The sequence below is a fragment of the Carica papaya genome, chromosome 6 (assembly GCF_054855325.1).
Source record: "Carica papaya isolate Zhongbai chromosome 6, ASM5485532v1, whole genome shotgun sequence".
NCBI classification, from domain to species: Eukaryota; Viridiplantae; Streptophyta; class Magnoliopsida; order Brassicales; family Caricaceae; genus Carica; species Carica papaya.
The window spans coordinates 14,976,468-14,997,245 of record NC_142314.1 but is presented as its reverse complement, the minus strand read 5'-3'; the positions used below and the strand labels follow the sequence as shown (position 1 = coordinate 14,997,245).

Here is a 20,778-nt window from a genome sequence, read left to right as displayed (position 1 = left end):
TTAATGTACAAAGGAGAGTATTTATACATGAAGAAGTAAATTACAAAATTACCTTATACTTTTGAGTACTTACATTAAGTACCCTCCGACTAATATTCTAATACTTTGCAAATTTTATATTATTTAAATTATTTAAAATAAATAATTACATACAGTATACTAAATTTTATATTTAAAATAGTTCTACAGTAAATTTTTATTAAATATTATATTATTCTCAGCTCTAAAATTATTTTCTTAAAACTAATTTTACTGCTCACTGCGCCAAAACCACCCCAACATCTAGAAGCACATGGTGTAATAAAGAATCACCACTCAAAACTAATCGTAAACTGGACAGATGGAAGTCTGGTTTTCGATTGAACCCAAAATTCCACGCTGATTCATTCTGATACCAGCTCAACTGATAATGTTGGGTGGTGGCTCTCGTCTTTCCCACCACTTACGAGATTACAACCATTACCATCTTCATCACCACCAAATCTTAGGATTAGGGTTTGGTTTGCGCCTTTACAGCACGAAAATTGTTCAGCTCTCTTCTTTCATTGCTAGACCTCTTCCTTCCTTCGCAATCGGAGACAATCATCATCGACTTCAGCAGAGAATTGTCTCTTCGTCTACCCTTCAATGCAAACATCCTGGAGAAATTCCTATTCTTCCAGATTGTTTCAGGTTGGTTCTTTTCTGTTCTCAAATTTCTTGTTTTTCTCGTCTCAAAAACATTAGAATTAGGTTTTTCATCGTTTGATCGATGAGGAAGATAAAGTAAAAAAGGAATTGAATAAAAAAAATTGAAGTATAAACCTAAGTATGTGGTTTTAATTTTGTGTTGTCTTTGCGCATTGTTATGTTAATTCTCGTAATTCTGCACTTCACAATTTTCGCTTATCAGTATGTGATCGACACTCCGGATTAATTAATCCATCGAGCCTTGTGCTTTGCATTTTATAAGAAACTTAAACGACGAGCAAAAGGGCAAATGGGGTTGGGAGGGAAATGGGTTTTAGTATTAGAAGTCCTACTTGCTCCTTGTAGATACATCTGCATGGTATGCACACTTGTCTTATCCATCCAATATTTGTCTTCTTTTTTCCTTGTTTCTCATTGAGTGTCTTTTTTCAAAGCCAACAAGAAGATGATCGTGAGTTTCGTGCTGAAGGGTTGTCCTCAGTGGCAGGTTTTGCTTCGACCATTCCTCTGTTATCTGTTTCTTCTCATAGTTACTATTCATTTACATAATGTTTTCATGAACTTAGAACTATCTATATATAGTTTCCACTGCAAAAGGCAATTCCACCCGTTGGATATGTTTACCTTTCTAGCTCTTTGTAGTGTGCTTGTAAAGTGATTGATGTTTTTAATAAAACAGAATTAATGGGAACATTGATTACTTTTGGTTTAGAGTATTCCACTAGCTTTTTACTTTTTAGATGTGATGTCTAAAAAACTCTAGATGTAATGTCTAAGTTTTTATTTCTAAATTCCTAAATAGGAAAATTAACCTTAACTTGTCCCGCATTATATTCCTTTGACCATTTACTGGGTTATTTGGAAAGAGATGAATAGGAGAGGATTTGATGGTGTCCATTCTTCTTTTGCTGACTTCGATCATTTGTTTAGGATTTTTAATATTTTGATCAGGGGCATTTCATCTTGAATGGTGTTAATTTTATCGATTTATTGGATTCCTTGTCCTTGAGAGCTTTGTAAGCATCTCTCTTTGTATTTGGGTTGCACCCCTTTGTTGTTCCGCAATATATTTTTTCTTTCATTCTCCAAAAAGAAAATAAAAACACAAGAAAGAGAGAAACGACAGTTAAAGGCTGTCTTATGCGTTTGTGGGACTGTTATTTAAAAAAAATGCATTTGTGGGACTATGAATTGTTCAATTATCTTCTCCTATAGCACTTAGAGGCTAGAAGGCTTTGGGATTCAACTCTAAGTCCTCTGAAGTTGACTGAGATGGTCAGGATGGTGTTAATTTTGTACATTTTATAGGCTTCCTTGTCCTTGAGAGGTTTGTAAACTCGATGTTTCTGCAGCATATTTCTTTCTTTCTTTCTTCCCACCAAAAAAAAAAAGCTTGAGGAAGAGAGAAAGATCACAGTCAATGGCTTGTTATGAACTTGTGAGACTGTGAGGCCAGATGGCTGTGGGATTCAGCTGTAGGTCTACTAAACTTGACTGGGGTGGTCCCTCGGTGGGTTTGAGCAAGAACTTTAGGTGTCATCGAGTACTAAAGATTGTAAAGCAGGAAAGAAAGAAAGAAACAGAAAAATTTGTCAGGCTTGCTTACATTTTGATAGAATTAAGTTGCTCTGTTTATTTTGTTGATAGAGCCTAGTGAGGATTTTGGAGCTTTACAGATATTGTACAGATCATTCCATGTCTAATTTCATTGTGTTTGAGGTACATGTATAAAAGTTTGTTGGTGAATGTTTGCTTATTTTAACTTTAAATGTACAAAAGCAAATCCTTTAAGTGAGGATTTAGCTTTAGAAACAGCACAAAATGTGTGTTCCTTATGTTTGATAGATCTTTTTTCCAAATTTTATTGGTGAATGTTTGTTCTTTTAACTTAAGGTATATGAGTTCTGATTGGCTATTGTTTATGTTCACTAGGAGGGATAGTTGCCCTTGGGAAGTTTGATGCATTACACGTTGGTCATCGAGAACTTGCAATTCAAGCATCAAAAGTTGGAGCTCCATATCTTCTGTCATTTGTCGGAATGGCTGAAGTACTTGGTTGGGAGCCTAGGTATACATATTTCCCTCTTGTTATTCCTTTTCTCATTTCTGGAGTGCTGTTTTCTTTTAGACATGTTATATTTTAAGTGTTCCTTCCCCATGGCCTCCAGAAAGAAATTCACTGCAACATGAGGTTGAGATGCTTATCCCATGTTTTAGTATCTGATTAATTATTGTTTGAAGATTAATGATATGGGCTGCTTCTATGGTAATTACACATGGAGGGTTTCTAAAAAAGTTTGTTTTTAATAATTTAAAATTTTTTTTTTTTTAAGAAAACTCCAGAAGAACCCTAATTTCTCTGAGATCCTAAACAACATTTTTTATGCTACTGGTGTAAAAATATCATTTCCTTTTGTTATTTCCATTTCATTGTATTGAATCCTTGTTTCCTGAACATTTCAAAGATGAGCATAATACACTATTTGGCTCAGCATAATTTTTGGTCAACATTCTCTACAAGTATTTTGGATTTCATGGTGTGTTTTTGGTAAACAATAAGAAGCTTATAGACTAGGTGCCTTATAAGCTCGTCATACAACAACTCTGAATAGCTTTTATTTTAGGGAGCTCATACGCTCTTCATAAAAATGTTTTTGACCAAGTAAATATCTATAATGCTCTTTATTTCAAAAATATATATATATATATCTATAATGCTCTTAAATAATTCTAAAAATTCTAGAGACATGTCTCAGTATTTTAAATATACTAAAATTGTCCTTTTTTTTATTATTTTAACAAAACTAAGGGGTGCCTTTACCACCCTATTTGTCTTGATGTAGTACTAAATGGGGTTCCAACCCATTTTTGGTTCAAGAATAACTGACAAAAAGGGGTGGGCTTCAACAACATTGGTTAGGCCTGGTGAGAAGAGTTAAACCGTATCGGCTTCACTAGCTATAAAGTTGATAGGAACCTCTCCTTTGCTAAGGATAAGTTCAACTCTCCAAAGATGAAAGGAGAGAAGACAGTTAACCAAACTGGAGTTGGCCTAGATGATGGTTATGGAGGAGATTTCTTGGAGGCAACATTCTAGATTTTTGTGGATGAAGAAAGAGGATAGGAATGCTAAATCTTTCATAACTACCACTAGTGAAACAACTTCATGGATATGATTTGCATGAACAGAGTAGAGTTTGACATTGAGGACAACTTAGGAGATGCTATCAAGGCCTTGTATAACATTTTGTGTTCAGAAAAGAAGCAAATATGATGGTCTTCTATTTGATGAAATCAGTCCTCATGAGAAGGCAGCAAGCGAGAGTGCCTCTTTTGAGGAGGCGGTCCATGTGGTGTTGTTGGGTTGCAGTGGGGACTGACCCCTGGCCCAGACAACTTCTCTATGGCCTTTTTGTAGAAACATTAGGGGTTTTTCCATGGTGATGTTATGAAGTTGTTCAAAGAATTTCTTTTTAAGAGTGGGAAATTTGTTACTTCTCTCAATTCCACTTTCTTTGTCTTGATCCTGAAGGTTGGGATGTGATGGACACTAATGATTTTAGGCCCATCAACCTGTTTGGGTGCATTTACAAGTGAATTGCTAATGTTCTTGCCAAGAGGTTGATTATGGTGATTGGGTTGTTTGTAGGAAAAGCCAACACACTTTTGTGGAGGGTCTCCAAATTCTTGATGCTGTTCTTATTGCTATGAAGTGGTGGACTCCATTATTAGATCTAAGGAAAGTGGTCTTGTTGTCAAATTGGATATGGAGAAAACCTATGTCCATGTTTCTTCATCTTTCTTGCTATATTTACTGAGGAGAATGAGGTTTAGTCCGAAGTAGTGCAAGTGGATCAAAAGATGCATTTTCGTCTGTGACTTTTGCTGCCATGCTGAACGGGGGTTCCTCTGACTTCTTCAATTTCTTCAGGGGCCACAGAAAAGGGGATCCCTTATCTCTTTTTCTGTTTATCCTAGTTATGGAGGTGTTCCATAGTATGCTTGCTCAAGAAAGAGCTTGCAACCTGAAAGGTTACATGTTGATTCGGGGAGCTCAAGGAAGGAGGTGACAGGTCTCCTTTTTGGTGATGATACTCATCTTTTCTTCAGGCCTAGTACTGAGTCCTTAATGAATGTAAAACGTCTTCTTGTTTTCTTGTTGTCTCCAGCCTGCACATCAATCTGGATATATGGGAATTGTTTCTTTTGGTAGTGGTAGGGTGGATATTTTCACTAACATCATACGTTATCGGTTTCCTTTCTTCCACTAAAATATCTTGGCTTACTACTAGGGCCAAAGTTTAAGGATACTACTCTATTGGATCCTTACTATAAGAAAAATAGAAAAGATGCTGTCTGGTTGGAAGAACATTTATCTTTCTAAAGGAGATAGACTCTGATTAAAATTGCTCTTGCTAATTTACCCATTCACTTTTGGTCCTTATTCCCTATCCCTGCTAGTGTAGCTAAGAGGGTTGAATATTTGCAATGCCGATTTTCCTAGCGGAACTCTATGAAATGAGATGTCACCATCTAATATCGTAGGTTGTAGTTAAAAAATGTTTTGCTTGGGGGCAGGTGGGAGAGGGGTTTGGCATAAGAGCCATGACTGCTATGAAGGAGGCCAGGTTTTGGAAGTTCATGTCTTACAGCAATGGCTTGTGGAAATAGGTGATTACTGCAGAATATAAGCTGAACGGCAGGGATTGTAAAACAACTAGGATTGCTCATAGTTATTGTACTAGCCTTTTGAAGTGGATTAGCAAGGAATCGAGCTTCTTTTTGACTTATTGTCATTTAGGCTGTTCAATGTTTAGACATTAACCTTTTGGGCAGAATGTTGGTGTAGCGAAAGATCTCTCAAAGACAGATATCCTGGTATTTTTGCTATTGCTAGGGATAAGAAGGCTTTGGTGAAGGATATTGTGATCACCAGTTCCATCTCTCCTCCTTTATGGGATATTAATCTTTCATGGAACCTCAGTGACTAGGAGATTGAAGATTTACTCTCTTTTTGCTTCTTGAGTTCCACCATTTCGATCCTGCTATTCATGATCACTTTGCGTAGCCACATTCAGAGAAATTGTTTTGTTCTCCGTGAGATTCTTTTCTTTCTACTTCTTCTTTCATAATGGTGTTATCTCAGGGTTTCCATGAAAGCATATTTGGAAAAAGAAAAGGCTTGCCGATGAGTTTTTCTTTGCTTGGATGATGTGTGGGGGAAAAATCTTACGAATGGATAATTTGAGGATGCAGAGGAAATTTGCTACATTCAGGTGCACTATGTGTCATCAAGATAGTGAATCCCCTAACCACCTTGTCACCTAAGTTGGTCTCATGTTTTTGTGAAATACATACACGAATCATTTTTGTGAAATACATGCACTATGTGTGGGGAGGCTGGAAGACTATGATATTCTTCTTTGTTCTTCCTTAGCATCTCCAAGCAGCTGGTGGCTTGATTGATGAAGGATTATGGGGCTTGGATATTATTAGGGTGCGAGAAACTTTGGAAAAAACTTGCTTCCCTTATTCTATTTTGTGGGTTATCTGGAAAGAAAGGAATAAGAGGGTATTTGATGGTATTTTGTCTTTTTTTGCTAGCATCAGAGAATACTCGTTGTAGATCATGAGTTTTTTGTTTAATGTCTGCGTCTCATCTTGAAAGAGGAATTAGGGACCTTTTAAACATTTTGGTTTCTTCCCATAATCCATAAAACTTCTTTTAGATATGGGCAGCACCCTGTTAATCCTATTTCTTTATATTTTAAAAAAATAAAAAAAAAAAGAAGCTTAAGCAAATTTTAGGCCTTTTGGTTTTTCAAAACGGTATATATTTCCTTTTCCATTTTCTTCAAATATGGAAACAGAACAGAAAACATGTTTAGTTGGAAAAGGTAGAGAACTGTTTTCTGAAAATTGAAATTAAAATATTAGAGAACCTGAAAACAAAAAAAATTATTTTTTATGTTTCCAGTGATTTTTGTTTTCAGAAAATAATTTTTTATTTTTAACTACCAAAAATATTTCTTAAAATTGTTTTTTGTTTCTTGAAATTAAAAACTGGAAAACGGAACCTTATTCTCTCTTTAAAGTATAAGAACACTTTTTACTATATCTTTAAGTGCTTAGGGAAGCCCTTTCAAACTTTTAGGCGAGCTTTTTAAGTTTCCTCTTAACTATCACCATTTATCATAATTACTCAATTTAAAATTAATTTAAAACAATGTATACTGAAATATTATTTCCCTTAGAAAAAAATCTAAACAATAATGATTAACTGCAGCAAAGCCCCAGTGGGCATCTAGTTATAAATAATAAAATATCAACAAAAAATTATGAATATTATACATAGAATATTTGAGAAAAACATTACATAGCTACTAAAGTTTTTATATATGCGTGTAATTCAAAATAAATGTATAAGATATATATTTTTAAATTTGGAGTGTAATTGTGGTGGCGGAACCAAATATATCATGGCCCAATTAGTTGGCAGCCTAGAGATTCTCGACATGGGGTAGGATGGATAGAAGCTATTGGGATAGCTGAAATTACTATCTCTAAATTCATGCATGTTGTTTAACTCGGTGCAAATGGTGGAAATAGATACTACTAATTGGGCTTTTGGAAGAAGGAAAGCTCATTTTGAAAGACACCTTTTCTCGTCTTATTTTTCTTTCATATAATATTTAGTTCATTTTCTTTTGTACTTTGAACCAACTTTTTGAGTTTATTATTTAGGCTAAACTGGTTTTCTTGTACATGACCTGCATAATGCAATTAGAAACACAAGTTCTAATGGAATGTACTTTGTCTGGACAGAGCTCCGGTAGTTGCCAAATGTGATCGTAAGCGGGTTCTTTCCTCTTGGGCCCCATATAGCAATATAGCCCCGGCAGAGTTCGAGATTGAGTTTTCAACTGTTCGACATCTTGCGCCACGCCAGTTTGTTGAGAAGTTATCAAAAGAGCTCAGAGTGTCCGGAGTTGTGGCTGGTAATTTTTTAAAAAGCAATATTAATATTTTCCTCACAAGATTCACAAGGTAAAATCACATGCAAAATTATATGAAATTAGAAGTTTTAATGGGTGACTGGCAGGTGAAAACTACAGATTTGGATATAAAGCTGCTGGTGATTCTTCAGAGCTAGTGAGGCTGTGTCAGGAGTATGGAATTGGGGCTTATATAATTAATTCTGTCATGGACAAGAATCAAGATTCTAGAGATATAGACTCAAATGATTTAAAAGAGAGAGGACAAGTTTCATCTACCCGCGTACGCCGTGCTCTAGCTGTAGGTGATATGGATTATGTATCGGAGCTTCTGGGTCGTCCTCATCGTCTTATATTGGTAGTGAAAGACCACAAAGAGTTAACTAGTAGTGGTAAATTTAGGATGTCAGTTCCAAAGTCATATCTGTTAAATTTACCACCAAGGGAGGGTTTTTACGATCACTGTTGTCTTTTATTTGGTGATGAGAAACCGCTAAAGTGTAGAGTACTGATTGATACAACACATATCCATTTAGAAATGGATGAAGTTATTTGTAATTCCAAAAAATCTCAAGACTATTGGTTCTTGGGAATTGAATTTGGCAAGTTAAGTTAGTTATTTCGATATCTTACCGTTGTTCTTTTTAATTTTATGTGTGAAGTATCATGGAAGAGAAGGTTGTTACACGTCTGACAAATGGAAGGAGTTATCTTTCAAATTAACAGGAGGTACAATTAGTGGTGAGTTGATATTAAAGTCTTCCATCTACAGCAGAGAGATATCTGATATTGTTTATGTTAGAAATGAAGTGTTTAGTCAGTAATCCTGGAAAATTAAGAACTGTTAAGGCAGGAAAGACTTAATACTTGATATATATATATATATATATATATCTGTACTTTTATCCCTCCATAAAAGCATTCTTTGTTCTACCTGCTATAACTAAGAAGAACCAAAAAAGAAAAACTTAAAGCCAATTCCATCCACCACATAAAAAAATTGAATTTAGTTAAGAATCTTTTTTTTATGGTGTGGGTGTTGCAGGAAATTACTAGTGTGAAAATGATCATGGAAGAATAAAATTAATAAATGCAAGTGAATAAATTCTTTGTTTCTTTTCAAAGAAAAGCAGTTAATTTCATCATATTCTCTTTGATTCATCTCCCATTAATAATTTTTAAATAATGAATTTTCAATCAAATATATATTTCCATTTTTCACACCAACACCCCATGTAATTAATTTCACATTTTAAAGTTTTTGGAAAAGATATCTGCCTTATAATAGTAATGATTAAATAAATCAGGTAATTAAATTTTTTTTAATATATATTTATGTAAAAAAAAAAAAAAAAGAAATGCTGAAATTTTCAATATTAAAAGTAAATTCATTAATTTAGAAAAAATAATCAAAATTAAACAATGAGAGAGAAAGTTGTTGACAAGAATCCATGACGATCTCAACCGTTTAGGGGATATTTTCAAATTCAGAATTTAATATAAAGTTCGAGAATATGCGAGTTGAGAAACCCAAGAAAATCATCTTAAATTAAATAATAAAGAAACCACCTCTCTCGCCATCATCTCCCTCTCCCTCTCCCTCTCCTTACCAGGTCAGTTTCTCTTCTTTTTATTCTGTCTATTCACTCAATCATTTACGTATACATGTTCGCCGATTTGTTTTCTTTTTTCTTTTTCTTTTTTTTTTTTCCTCCCCATATTCGCTCTTCTCCCTTGGAATTTGACGAGTTTGAAGTTGATTTTTGAGATGCAGTAACTTCATTTAGGTTACAATGCGGAAGAGGAAAAACAGAATCCAGATTTAATATCCTCCATGACTGGTGTTCCTTTCATCGCTTCCTGTTACATCCAATATTCCTTGCTTTTCATTTACGTCCCCTACAATTTCTCCTTTATTCCGATCATGTCCTTCTAGGTACAGCATTCCGGATTTCTTCCTTATCGGTATCCGAAGAGTCACCTGTGGCAAATAAGTAATTTCATTCCTACTTCCGTTTCCTAACTTGTCGGAGTCCCGTTTAGGGTTAGCTGTCACGCACCGTCCATTCTCTTTGCATGGGTTGCCAACAACACCCATGTGGCGTGTTTTGATTGGCTTATACTATACGTGGCGTGTTTTGATTGGCTTATACTGTTCCTTAATTTTTACAATTTTGTCAACGGAATTCTTTTAATGCTTGTACGCCACCGTTTTGATCACAAGTTAAGAACTCAAAGATTAATTTTTTTATTTTGAAATTGACGGTCAAGGTTGATTTTTTCTTTATTTGTTGTATATGCTTTTTTGCAGGCCAGGCGTTTGGTGAGAAGAGAGGGAAGTAGCTTTCTTGTGGTAGTCGAATTGTTTACTGGCTTTCATCGGGCTGTCAAGGGGACAACATTGACAGCCCGATTTATTAGACCCAGGTGAGAGAATATACTGCCAAAAGAACTTAATTTGGATTCTAGATTCTCTCCCAATTATGTTTTTACTCATGCGTGTTTTTTTTTTTTTTTCCTTCCTTTTTTTCTAAAGAAGCTTCGTGGTTGCTGTGGTGTGTTGTATATAGCGTTGATTGGGCTGTAAGGGAAGAGCGTCCAAAGCCCGATTTAATAAGGAAACCAAATTCCCAGGTGAGGATTTTACGCAACGTGCGCCGACTTTGACTCTTTATTCCCGCTCCTTTTACTCGTTTAATCAGCGTTTTTCTCTGGACCAACTCGCATTCGGAGATTTTAACAATCCTCATCTTCGTATCAGGACGCGTCCCGTTGACGGGTCCATCGTTAAACTCCTCCAACATTTGGATTCCAGTCTCGTCGTTCTTGGATATCTGGGTTTTGGCTCTATTCTTGAAATCGACCTTGGGTTTTGAGTTGGTGTTATTTTGAGGATTGCTTGACGTTGATATCGTACTTGTGGTGTATACATTGTTTACCGGAATGGGTTCTTTGTCCGGGATCGTTCAGCGACCTCTGGTAGCAGCTGTGGTTGTTGCTGTCGCTTCTTTCTCGTCAGAGGTTTCTGAAAAATTGCCGTCTCTTAGATCATCGGACGGTTGTTCAACTTCGCAACAGATTGATTCTTCATTGGGTAAACCAGGAAATGATGAAAGGACTTCCTGGATTTCTGATATATCGGTTTCCAAGCTTGCAAACTTGTCCTTTGTCACCAGAATCCATGTGCCGCTTCCTAATGTTAACTTTACGCTTCCAAATTCCAGCAGCTATTTTGTTCCTGGCATGGCATGTTCTTCTGTTGTGTCTTCTCCTGTTCTTCGGAATCTGTACCAATCGGCAGAGTGGACAAAAGCATCAAAGCCGGCCTCATTGCCAAGTACAATCACTATCTCCGCCCCTGATGTTTCATATAGATGGCATTTACCAGAACCTAATGCTATTGATGGTTCTCGAACTTCTGATTGCTCATCTGTGAAGTCCAGAACGGTAGTTGTTTTGCTTGGATGGTTGGGATCTAAGCAGAAGCATCTCAAAAGATATGCAGAGTGGTACACTTCCAAAGGATATCATGCCATCACCTTCACTTTTCCAATGAGTGAAATTCTTAGTTACCAGGTTGGTGGGAAAGCTGAGCGGAGTATAGAATTGCTAGTGAACCACTTGGCTGATTGGTTGGAAGAGGAGCAAGGAAAAAATCTAGTTTTTCACACCTTTAGCAACACCGGCTGGTTGACGTGAGTTCTCTCTACATCATGCTTATGCAAACATGCATATTTCATTATTTTAGTTATATAGTTTTCTTTCTTATTGATGTCATGATCCATCTTATTCTAGATATGGAGCCATTCTGGAGAATTTTCAGAAACAAGATCCATCGTTGATGGGAAGAATTAGGGGCTGTATTGTGGACTCTGCACCTGTTGCAGCCCCTGACCCACAGGTAAATAGGCCTTTATTTCTTTTACTCTGTAATCAACACAATTATGTTGTCTTAAAGAAGATAGGAGTATTATGTCTTTGTGTGGGTTTGCAGTCCACCTTTGTTATGATTCTTTTGCCTTCTGCTTACATAATCTCTTTAGCCTGCATGCTCTCACCATTTAATGTTGGTAGTCTTGAGTATCCATCAAATATAACAATTCTGGCTATGCATATTCTGTCAAATATTTGCCAATCCTCCATATGCCAAATTAGTCCCCACAAGTTGAAAGTTCTAGTAGAAACTGTTGCTGTCATTTTTCTCCCTTTTCCCATTTTATTCTTCTAGGTTGGGTTCATTGAAAGGTAAGTTAGGTGATTTCTTCTTCAGATGATCGTTTGGGTTTCTTTCTTTTTAGAAGAGTTGGACTGATATTGCACCCCTATCTGCATATAGTATTTGTGTGAGAACATTGAACTCCGTTACTTCTATTATTAATTCTATTGGTATTTTCTCTGGCTTCAACTTTCTCTTGTTTTGCCTTCACTATACTAAGAACAAAAGGGTATGTTTTATCTGGAAACCCTCGATTCTCCACCATTTTTATCACTTTGATGTGTTAATTTTGCACCATTTTATCACTATAGGTTTCTATTGTTAATTCTATTCAATAGTGGAAGACATGTACCTGGAAATCAATTATCCACCCTTGATTTTGTAGAATATGATCTGTTGGTACTATTAGCAAGTTGGGAGGATTACCCATGTATTGAAAGGTTATAGGGTGTTTGGATACTCATTTTGGTTCTGTTTTTCCCCAGCTTTTTTAGTCACTCATTTGCTATTTTCTACAAAAGAGGTTTGGGATAGAGAAAATCTATGTTGGACTATTCCTTGTCTGATTCTTTTGAAATCATTTGTGAATAGGTATGGGCTTCAGGTTTTTCTGCGGCATTCCTGAAAAAGCACAGTGTTGCAACCAAAGGCCTTGCAAGTTTGAGTGAGTCCGACATGGAGGTATTAATTGGCAGCAAAGAAGTTGTTGTACCCCAACCTGCAGTAACTGAAACAGCTTTGCTGTTGATTCTTGAGAAGTTCTTTGAGGTGGTACTAAATCTTCCTACAGTGAACAGGTAAATTTGCAACTGCAAATTGAGCAAAAGCTAGTGTTTACTTAGTAACTGATGCTTGCTAGTCTGTAGCCATGAGTTCTCCATCTCTTTCTATTCGTTGTTGGATTGTTATAGGGAATTAGGCGTAGTCTTTAACTGCCGCTTGACAGTGCTGGCAAGCTCTTAACTGGAGATGCTAATATCATTATTTTGCGGTTTACACCTACAGTTTTTGCAACCCTAGGAACTTAGATTGACTCGGGTTAATGTTACAGGCGGCTCTCAGATGTGCTAGACCTATTGTCATCAAGACAACCAAGGTGTCCACAGTTATACATATATAGCTCAGCGGATAGAGTAATTCCTGCAGGACAGGTGGAATCATTCATAGAAAGGCAGAGGAGGGCGGGGCATGAGGTCCGTGCTTGTAATTTTGTGCGTACACCACATGTAGATCATTTCAGAAATGACCCAAAATTGTACACCAGTCAGCTCAGCCAGTTTTTGGATGACTGTGTGCTTACTGCTTGTAAGTGTTCTTGAAGTGAAGTTATGAGAATCACTCTACTTTTGTTCATCTAAGCCTTTCAATTTTCCATACTTCAAAACCTGATAGTGATTAATTCATTGATGTAGAGTTGTTTGGATATTTGTCCATTAAACCCTTGCTTTTATACATTGACAAAGCCCCTGCAAATTTTTGTTCAACCTTCAATTTTCATGTACATAAATCATTCATTATCGATTCTTTTACTTCAGAGTTCAGACTTCTCCAACCAATTAATATATTCCATGTAACTCTTTACAACTGTGAGTGCTTGATTTTTAACTTTTAAGATACTTCGGTATAAAGTAATGAAATATATAATTTTTCAACAAAAAAGAATTATAAAAACTAAATGTTTTCTTTAACAAATATCAACTTTTTATTAGATATTAAATGTTTATTAATTTATAGATTAGATATAAAATCTACACTATTTTTCCATTTGGTTTTGTTTTTTAAATTTTGAAGACTAAATTGTATAAAATAAAAATGAATTTAATTTAGTTAAAAATTATAAATTAAAACTTAAATTATGTACTTTTAATCAATTTCAAATAATGGGTTGAATTATATTTTATATTGAGACTAAATAAACTATATTATCTTAACAATAACAACACAAATTGAAGGAAAAAAAAAAAAAAAACCTTTTCAAGTGCTTATAAATATTTGAATCAAAAGTTTAAAAGTTTATGAAACTTGAATTAGCGAGAGTTTGATAATTAAGAATTGAAACTTGAATATTGGGTTGAATCAAGATTGATATAGTGAATCAAAAATTCGAAAATTTAAACAAAAGAATTGTGAATTAATTGAATTTTAAGATCATACTGTGGTTCATTAATTAAAAATTAGTATTAATTATATTTAAACTTTCGAAGAAAATATCAAACGCTCAAGTATTTTAAAATTTTTAAAATTATATTATAAACAACTAGAGAAATTTTTGTCAGTTTATTTGGTTTGTTATATTCTCCTTGAATATGCTCATAGAGAATTAGAAATTTTGGAGATTTACTTATATCTTAGTTTTTGTGATGATATCAATTTCATATTTGTTGTTATTTTGTTTTATATATATAAAAAGAAATATTTGTTTTAGCATAAATTATTTAATTACTCTATTTTATAATAAAATAAAGATAAATTATATTTACGTAATTATCGTTTTAATTTTAATATTAAATTAAATTACGTTATTTTTAATTAACCCTTATGTTATTTAACCAAAATATAACTGAAAATTTCAAAATCTAAAAAATATATATATTATACTCATACCTACTATATTGTGTTAATTTGATTTTTATGTAATATACTTAATTATATATTATATTTACTATATTAATTTTTTAAAGAAATTTGTATTATTTTTTTTATATATTTATTTTTTTAAAAAAACTTATTTGTTATATTCAATGCATATTCAATTAGGTTTTGAATATGTATATTCAATACATATTCAAAACCTAACCTAGGAAACTTGAAAATTATTTGTTTTCAAAAGTTATATATTAATTTATACTAAATTTTCGTGTAAAAGTCCAAATCCCTAATAGAGATTTCAAGCGTATAATTCAATAATAATCAAGTGAATAATACTGAAATTTATAATTTAGCAGAAACAAATAAAATTTAGAATTACATTTTTTACATGTTTACTTAAAATGACTAATAAGGTTATGAAAATTTCTTTGAACTTAATCGAGAAAAACATAAGAGAAAACATAACCTTAACTTGAAACAACGAAGCGGAATAGATAATCTCTTAACTAGTTTCTTACTATTCAGGATCCGAGTTTTGGTCGTTTTGATCTGAAATGGTTAATAATAAATGGGTGAGCTACACAAACTCAGTAAAAATGTAACGGCCCCGGAAATTTAAAAGAATTATATGTATTAAAAATGTCAAATGCGGAAGTGAAATAAAAATTTTAGTTAGCATCCCTTACACAATAACTAAAACGTACTCAAAACATGAAAGAACAAACTAACTAAAAGAGATACTCGAAATAAGAACTATAAATATAGCTATGGAGTCTTTAGGCGTCCCCTTCGCCGTCGTCCTGCGGAACAGGCTCGAGAACAATGTCTTCCTGATATGAAATGGTTAAATAAGGAATGAGCTATACCAGCCTAGTAAAGACATCACACTATCTCACTGCCACGGAAGTAAAGGTGGGTAGAAAACAAAATGACCAATGGAGCATAATTTATAACAAATTCTTTTATCAATAATAAAATCCTTTACTGTCCACTTACCTCAGCGAGATCCATGAAAACAACATATGAAAATAATAACCTTACAATATCATGAAATCATACACACTTTATAACACAACATATATCACACCTTTATATTTCAATCATCAGGAAACATATTTCCTCTTTTACCAGCCTACTAGTATCCTTGGGGATCCATAGGAGGTTCCCTCTACACGTGAACCATTAACATTTACAACCTGATTCCAGGGCCGTCCCCATACCCCGTCCGGTATGGGCACCAAAACTATGAACCTCAATACCCCGTCCGGTATGAGGGTGAAACGGGCCGTCCCCATACCCCGTCCGGTATGGGCGCCAAAACACATAAGGTCTTCATACCTCGTCCGGTATGAGAGACCACGTTCCCGGTAGGGTTTCCTACGGACCCGGTCCGTCCACCATCTCTCAGGATATCTAGTCAGGCTGTCCACATTTTCCACTTATCAATTCACATAACCTTTTTGCCCTTTTCCTTGGTCTCAATCATCCAATCATACACAAACATGTAAACCAGCCATCGACACCAAACAAGACAACACAGTATCGGGTTAAGCATAATACCAACCATAATAAAAGAAACTATGATTCATGCATACGAGACCATAATATAATTACATCAAACATCATACTGCATTTAATACTGAAAATTAAATCAAACAATAACAGACCAACACAGTATCAGACTCGGGCCCTATTGGCAACATAAATCAATTATACATCTATAACGCCACACAATACAGTTTAATTATTTATTTAGCTTTAATACCGTGATAGAAAATAGGGTGAGGGGTCCTTACCTATTTCGGGGTCTGAATTCGACTCTACAGTGCACCTACAGGCTGTCCCTAATTTTTTCTGAATTTTTCTCCGGGAAACTGAAACGCACTACCGGTACCTGTACGTGCCCCAAAAAATCCTAAATCAGACCTAGGGCCCCTTTAGGCCAATATCGCAATTCCGGAACGGCGGCTCTGCCGTGCTCCGGCGACGGCAACGGCGCCGCCGCTTGCGGCGGCGATTCACCTCGGGTTGGCCGTTTTCGGCCGAATTTGGCCACACTTACATTGGTCCCAGTGATAAAACAACCCTAGGGCCCTCGGTGGACCAAAAAATCACAAAAAATCGAAACTTACCAACGGTGGTACTCTCGGGTGCGGCGGCTCCTCCGGCGTGAGTTGCGTTTTGATGTTTGGCTCCGATCAACCTGTAGAGAAAAGAACGGTGATCACAATGTTATAAAAATTACATCGAACAGAGGCCGAAAAGGGCCCCATCGGAGGCAAAAACCGAGGAGGGGCGCGGCGGCACCGCTGGGTTTCAGCTGGATTTTTCGACCGTTTGGCCAGTGGTTTGGCCATAGGCGGACTCGATCGGCGGTCAGAAACTTCCCCGGTGCGGCGGCGGGTGGCGGCGGCCGACTTCTCCAACGTCTGGTTCTTCTTCTCCGGTGAGGCACTGGCGGCTAGGGTTTTTGTGGTCAGGTGTGGGTGAGGTTATTTATACCCTTTGCCTTTTAATCTCAACTGTCCATTAAGATTAAATATGGGCCATTCGATCGCGATTTAATTGGGATTAAATCTGGGCCGTCCATCGCGATGCAATCTGGGCCGTCCGTGCCTGATTGAATCTGGACCGTCCGTGTGCGTGAATCTGGGCTGTCCGTGCGCACGTTTGATCTCCGTCCGTGCGCGCGGGAACAGATCTGGGTCGTCCGATCGCACGCACGCGGATCGCCCACGTGGCCCGTCCCCTGGTCAGCGTTTTCTTGCCACGCGGCGCGTCCTGGTTGGCCGGGGCTGCTGACCGGGCCGCTGACGTGGTGCTAACGTGGCACAACTTTTTTAAATTATGTTTTGACCCCCGGTTTTTGATTTTCTTTTCAAAAATACCCCCATAATCTAAATTTTCACCCCTTTTTTCCAAAATCAATTTCAATTAAATCCAAATAATATTTTTACCCAATTTTATCATTATTTTTATTTTTATTTTCATGAAATTAGATTAAATAAAATCAAATTAAATTAATTAAAAAAAATTCAATTAATTACAAAATAAAAATAATGATACTTGGGTGTTACAAAAAATATCAATATCTTACCACTAATACGAAAAATCAAATGGTTGTAGAGAAATTTAAAACAACTAATGTAGTTCATTATTAATAAAACTCGAATGTTAGTGCATTCATTATTTGTTTCACTAAAAATGTTAATATTTTCTCAACTCACTTATAAATTCTTAAAAGTCATTTATTAAAATAAGAATCCAAATAGCAATCTACAATACGCATTCTAAAAGAAATAAAACAGTTAACCTATGTTATTTCCCAAAATTGGATTCTTTATCATATTTATTTTATCATTTTACCTTTCCTACCGATGTCGCTGGGGTTCCATAGGTGTAATTCTAAATTAATTTTAATGTATTTAAAATTAATTTATAAATATAATTTTTTAATTTTTTAATTTTAATTTAATGTAAAAATAAAGAAAAATAGATGGATGATGAAGTTGAAAATAATTTTGAGAAAAATATGTGAAAATTTGGGTTCTAATAGTATTTTTAAAAGAAAAATTGAAAATTGGGGGTCAAAATATAATTTTAAAAAGTTGTACCACGTAGGACGCCTAGTCAGCAGCCCCGATTAACAGGAGTGTGCCATGTAGCAAGGGATGCTGACGCGGTGCCATGTGGGAGGCCACGCTGGCGATCCGCGTGCCCGTGATCGGACGACCCATATTCGCTCTCGTGCGCACGGACGGCCCGAATGTGTGCCCTCCCCAAACGCGATCAGACGGTCCATATCAGATCGCGATGAACGGTATAGATTCACTTCCTATTTAATCAAGATCGAACGGTCCAGATCAAATATGATGGACTATCCAAATTAAAAGGAGACTGATATAAATAATCCTCTTCACACTAAACCTAACCCTAGTCACCAGACCCCCTCGCCAGAGAAAAAGACCCAGCCGCCATAAAGGAAGCTGTCGTCACCCACCGCCGCATCGGAGCCACTTCCGACTGCCAAAAGAGGTGAAATTTTTTTTCCTTTATTTGAAATACAATTTTAAACATCTCCATGGCCAAATTGGAGTAAAAAAACATGTGGATTGGCAAAAAACCACGGGCAAAACCCGTCGGCGCCGCCGCAGGAAATTGCAAAAAAAAACCTCCGATGAGGCCCTTTTCGATCCCCGTTCTGCCTAATTCTTCCACCATTATAATCATCGTTTCCTTCTCTATAGGTTGACCGAAGCAAAATACCCAACCACAAAGGTGAGCTAGCGGAGCCACCAGTGAGTTTCGATTTTTTTTTATTTTTTCGGCCAACCGAGTCCCAAATTGGCCAAAAGGGACCCTGACACTGATTTTGGATTTTTTAGGATATTTCTAGATACATGTAGCGCGTTTTAATCCCCGAATAAAAATTCAGGGAACCCAGGGACCGCCAGTAGCCGCAGTCAATAAGTTTAGCATTTCGGACATCAATTTGAGTAAGAATCCATCACTTTATTCTCTGTTATAGAATTAAAGTCTAATTAACAATAATACGATAATTTGTGTAATTTAAAAAAATATCTATAATTAATTATAGTTTATTAATAGATCCAGAACCAGAAATTATTCTCTGTTGATTTATTTTATAATTTGAATGTATGAAAATATCTGATTGATCGATTTTATGGTTTTGAATGTATGTATTGCTTATGTGACTACAGTTAAATTGGAAAACTGAGACGTGATTGCATTCCTTGATGCATATTTTGTTTGTTTTATGTGATTACTGTTGAATTAGAAAAATGGAGATTAAAGATAAACGGAAGATTGTGATTAAGTGAATGGATGAAACAACAACCTTACTGGATATCATGGGAAATGATGGACGGACCGGGTACATAGGGACCCCTATCGTGAACGTTGCCTCATACTGAATGGGGTATCGATGTTTGATTATTTGGCGCTCATAACGGATAGGGTATGGGGATGGCTCGTTTCACCCGGATGAGGTATAGAGGTTTAGTAATCTTGGTTCTCATACCGGATAGGATACGGGGACGACCCGTTAATTGAAAATGTTAAAGAAAATGGTTCACGCGTTGTGAGGATATCCCTATGAACCCCATGGATACTAGTAGGCTGATAAAGGAGAAAATTATTATTCCAACCGATTGTATATGAAATTATAAAATGTGCTATGTCATTGCTTCTATAGGTTGTTTTCATAAATCTCGTTACAGTAAGGATACAGTAAATGATTTTATTTATGATAAACGACTTTCCTAAATTAAGAGCTCCATTAGTTGTTTTTATTATTTTTACCAATCTTCATTTCTGTGTCGGTGAGTAGTGTGATATTCTTACTGAATTAGTATAGCTCATTCTTTCATTAACTATTTCAGATCAAGAGAACCAGGATGCAGAGCCCGATTCACAAGATGATTGCGAGTAGGACATTCAGTCATTTACTTTTATTTTATTTTTTGGTTATTAATTGTTCTTTTAGAAGGGTATTCCCGTAAACCCTATTTAGTACTTTCAGTTATTGTGTAATGAATGTTTATTTCACTTCTGCACTAAATTATTAATTTATTTTCTTTAAAATTTCTGGGGTCGTTACAGTTAGTATCAGAGCCGCGTTTTTCGGAACCATTCTTTACATAAAATCCTTAGGAAACACCAAAAATAATGAATTATCATTTAACCGTTTCTAATGAAATGCAGGTACAGATATATGAGGAGAGAAAGACCCCCACTAAACTGAGCAGGCCGAGAGGGCTCGTTTCAAGAGGATATTGACTGGTTATTTGAGATACTGGAGAGACTCATTGCTGCTCAGCAGGCCTAGGAGGAAATGAGGGAGCTACCTGACCCTATCCCGCTACCAAAAGTGGAGCTACCCTTGCAGCAAGAGGATCCTGAGCCACCCCGGTATGATCCTACTCCTCCACAGTACCACCCAGCACTGCCACAATATGATCCAGTGCTCCTCCATAGTACCACTCGGTTGCTCCTTACCGCATGAGTCGTGTTGAGATGGAAGAACTGAGAAAACAGATCACTGAATTACATAACAGTAGATTCATCCGACATAGTGTGTCTCCTTGGGGTGCCGGAGTCACATTTGCAAGAAAGAAAATGAGACCTTGAGGTTATGTATTGACTACAGAGGCCTAAATAGAGTCACGATTAAGAACAAATATCATTTTTCTAGGATCAATGATCTTTTTAATCAATTGTAGGGTACCTAGGTCTTCTCCAAGATAGACCTGCATTCAGGTTACCATC

At 36.0% G+C, this 20,778-nt stretch overlaps 2 protein-coding genes across 7 annotated transcripts; both read left to right on the top strand.

The window, feature by feature from the left end:
• The first annotated feature begins 272 nt into the window (after positions 1-272).
• Positions 273-8,312, top strand: LOC110813901 (Nucleotidylyl transferase superfamily protein). 3 transcript variants are annotated; one of them, XM_022041181.2, is made up of 5 exons: positions 273-672; positions 1,125-1,177; positions 2,623-2,758; positions 7,516-7,688; positions 7,793-8,312. In XM_022041181.2, exons 1-5 carry the CDS (start codon positions 410-412, stop codon positions 8,299-8,301), a joined length of 1,134 nt encoding a protein of 377 aa, XP_021896873.1. In that variant the 5' UTR covers positions 273-409; the 3' UTR covers positions 8,302-8,312. The 3 variants fall into 3 exon arrangements, with proteins under 3 accessions (XP_021896873.1, XP_088079043.1, XP_088079044.1); XM_088222917.1 differs by having other exon boundaries at positions 274-672; positions 7,770-8,061; XM_088222918.1 differs by having other exon boundaries at positions 276-672; positions 7,806-8,312.
• An 876-nt stretch (positions 8,313-9,188) lies between these two features.
• LOC110813899 (alpha/beta-Hydrolases superfamily protein) lies at positions 9,189-13,442 on the top strand. 4 transcript variants are annotated; one of them, XM_022041179.2, is made up of 7 exons: positions 9,189-9,298; positions 9,997-10,112; positions 10,256-10,319; positions 10,447-11,380; positions 11,481-11,586; positions 12,493-12,698; positions 12,953-13,442. In XM_022041179.2, exons 4-7 carry the CDS (start codon positions 10,629-10,631, stop codon positions 13,218-13,220), a joined length of 1,332 nt encoding a protein of 443 aa, XP_021896871.1. In that variant the 5' UTR covers positions 9,189-9,298; positions 9,997-10,112; positions 10,256-10,319; positions 10,447-10,628; the 3' UTR covers positions 13,221-13,442. The 4 variants fall into 4 exon arrangements, with proteins under 4 accessions (XP_021896871.1, XP_021896870.1, XP_021896869.1 ...); XM_022041178.2 differs by having other exon boundaries at positions 10,225-10,319; XM_022041177.2 differs by having other exon boundaries at positions 10,222-10,319.
• The last annotated feature ends 7,336 nt before the right edge of the window (positions 13,443-20,778 follow it).

Bases quoted from the DNA above. Each gene is read 5' to 3' on its own strand.
- LOC110813901 (XM_022041181.2), top strand. From the start codon at position 410: ATGTTGGGTGGTGGCTCTCGTCTTTCCCACCACTTACGAGATTACAAC. The intron at 1,178-2,622 runs GTTTTGCTTCGA...TATGTTCACTAG, and splicing joins AGGGTTGTCCTCAGTGGCAG to GAGGGATAGTTGCCCTTGGG. The intron at 7,689-7,792 runs GTAATTTTTTAA...GGTGACTGGCAG, and splicing joins AGTGTCCGGAGTTGTGGCTG to GTGAAAACTACAGATTTGGA.
- LOC110813899 (XM_022041179.2), top strand. From the start codon at position 10,629: ATGGGTTCTTTGTCCGGGATCGTTCAGCGACCTCTGGTAGCAGCTGTG. The intron at 11,381-11,480 runs GTGAGTTCTCTC...ATCTTATTCTAG, and splicing joins AGCAACACCGGCTGGTTGAC to ATATGGAGCCATTCTGGAGA. The intron at 11,587-12,492 runs GTAAATAGGCCT...ATTTGTGAATAG, and splicing joins TTGCAGCCCCTGACCCACAG to GTATGGGCTTCAGGTTTTTC.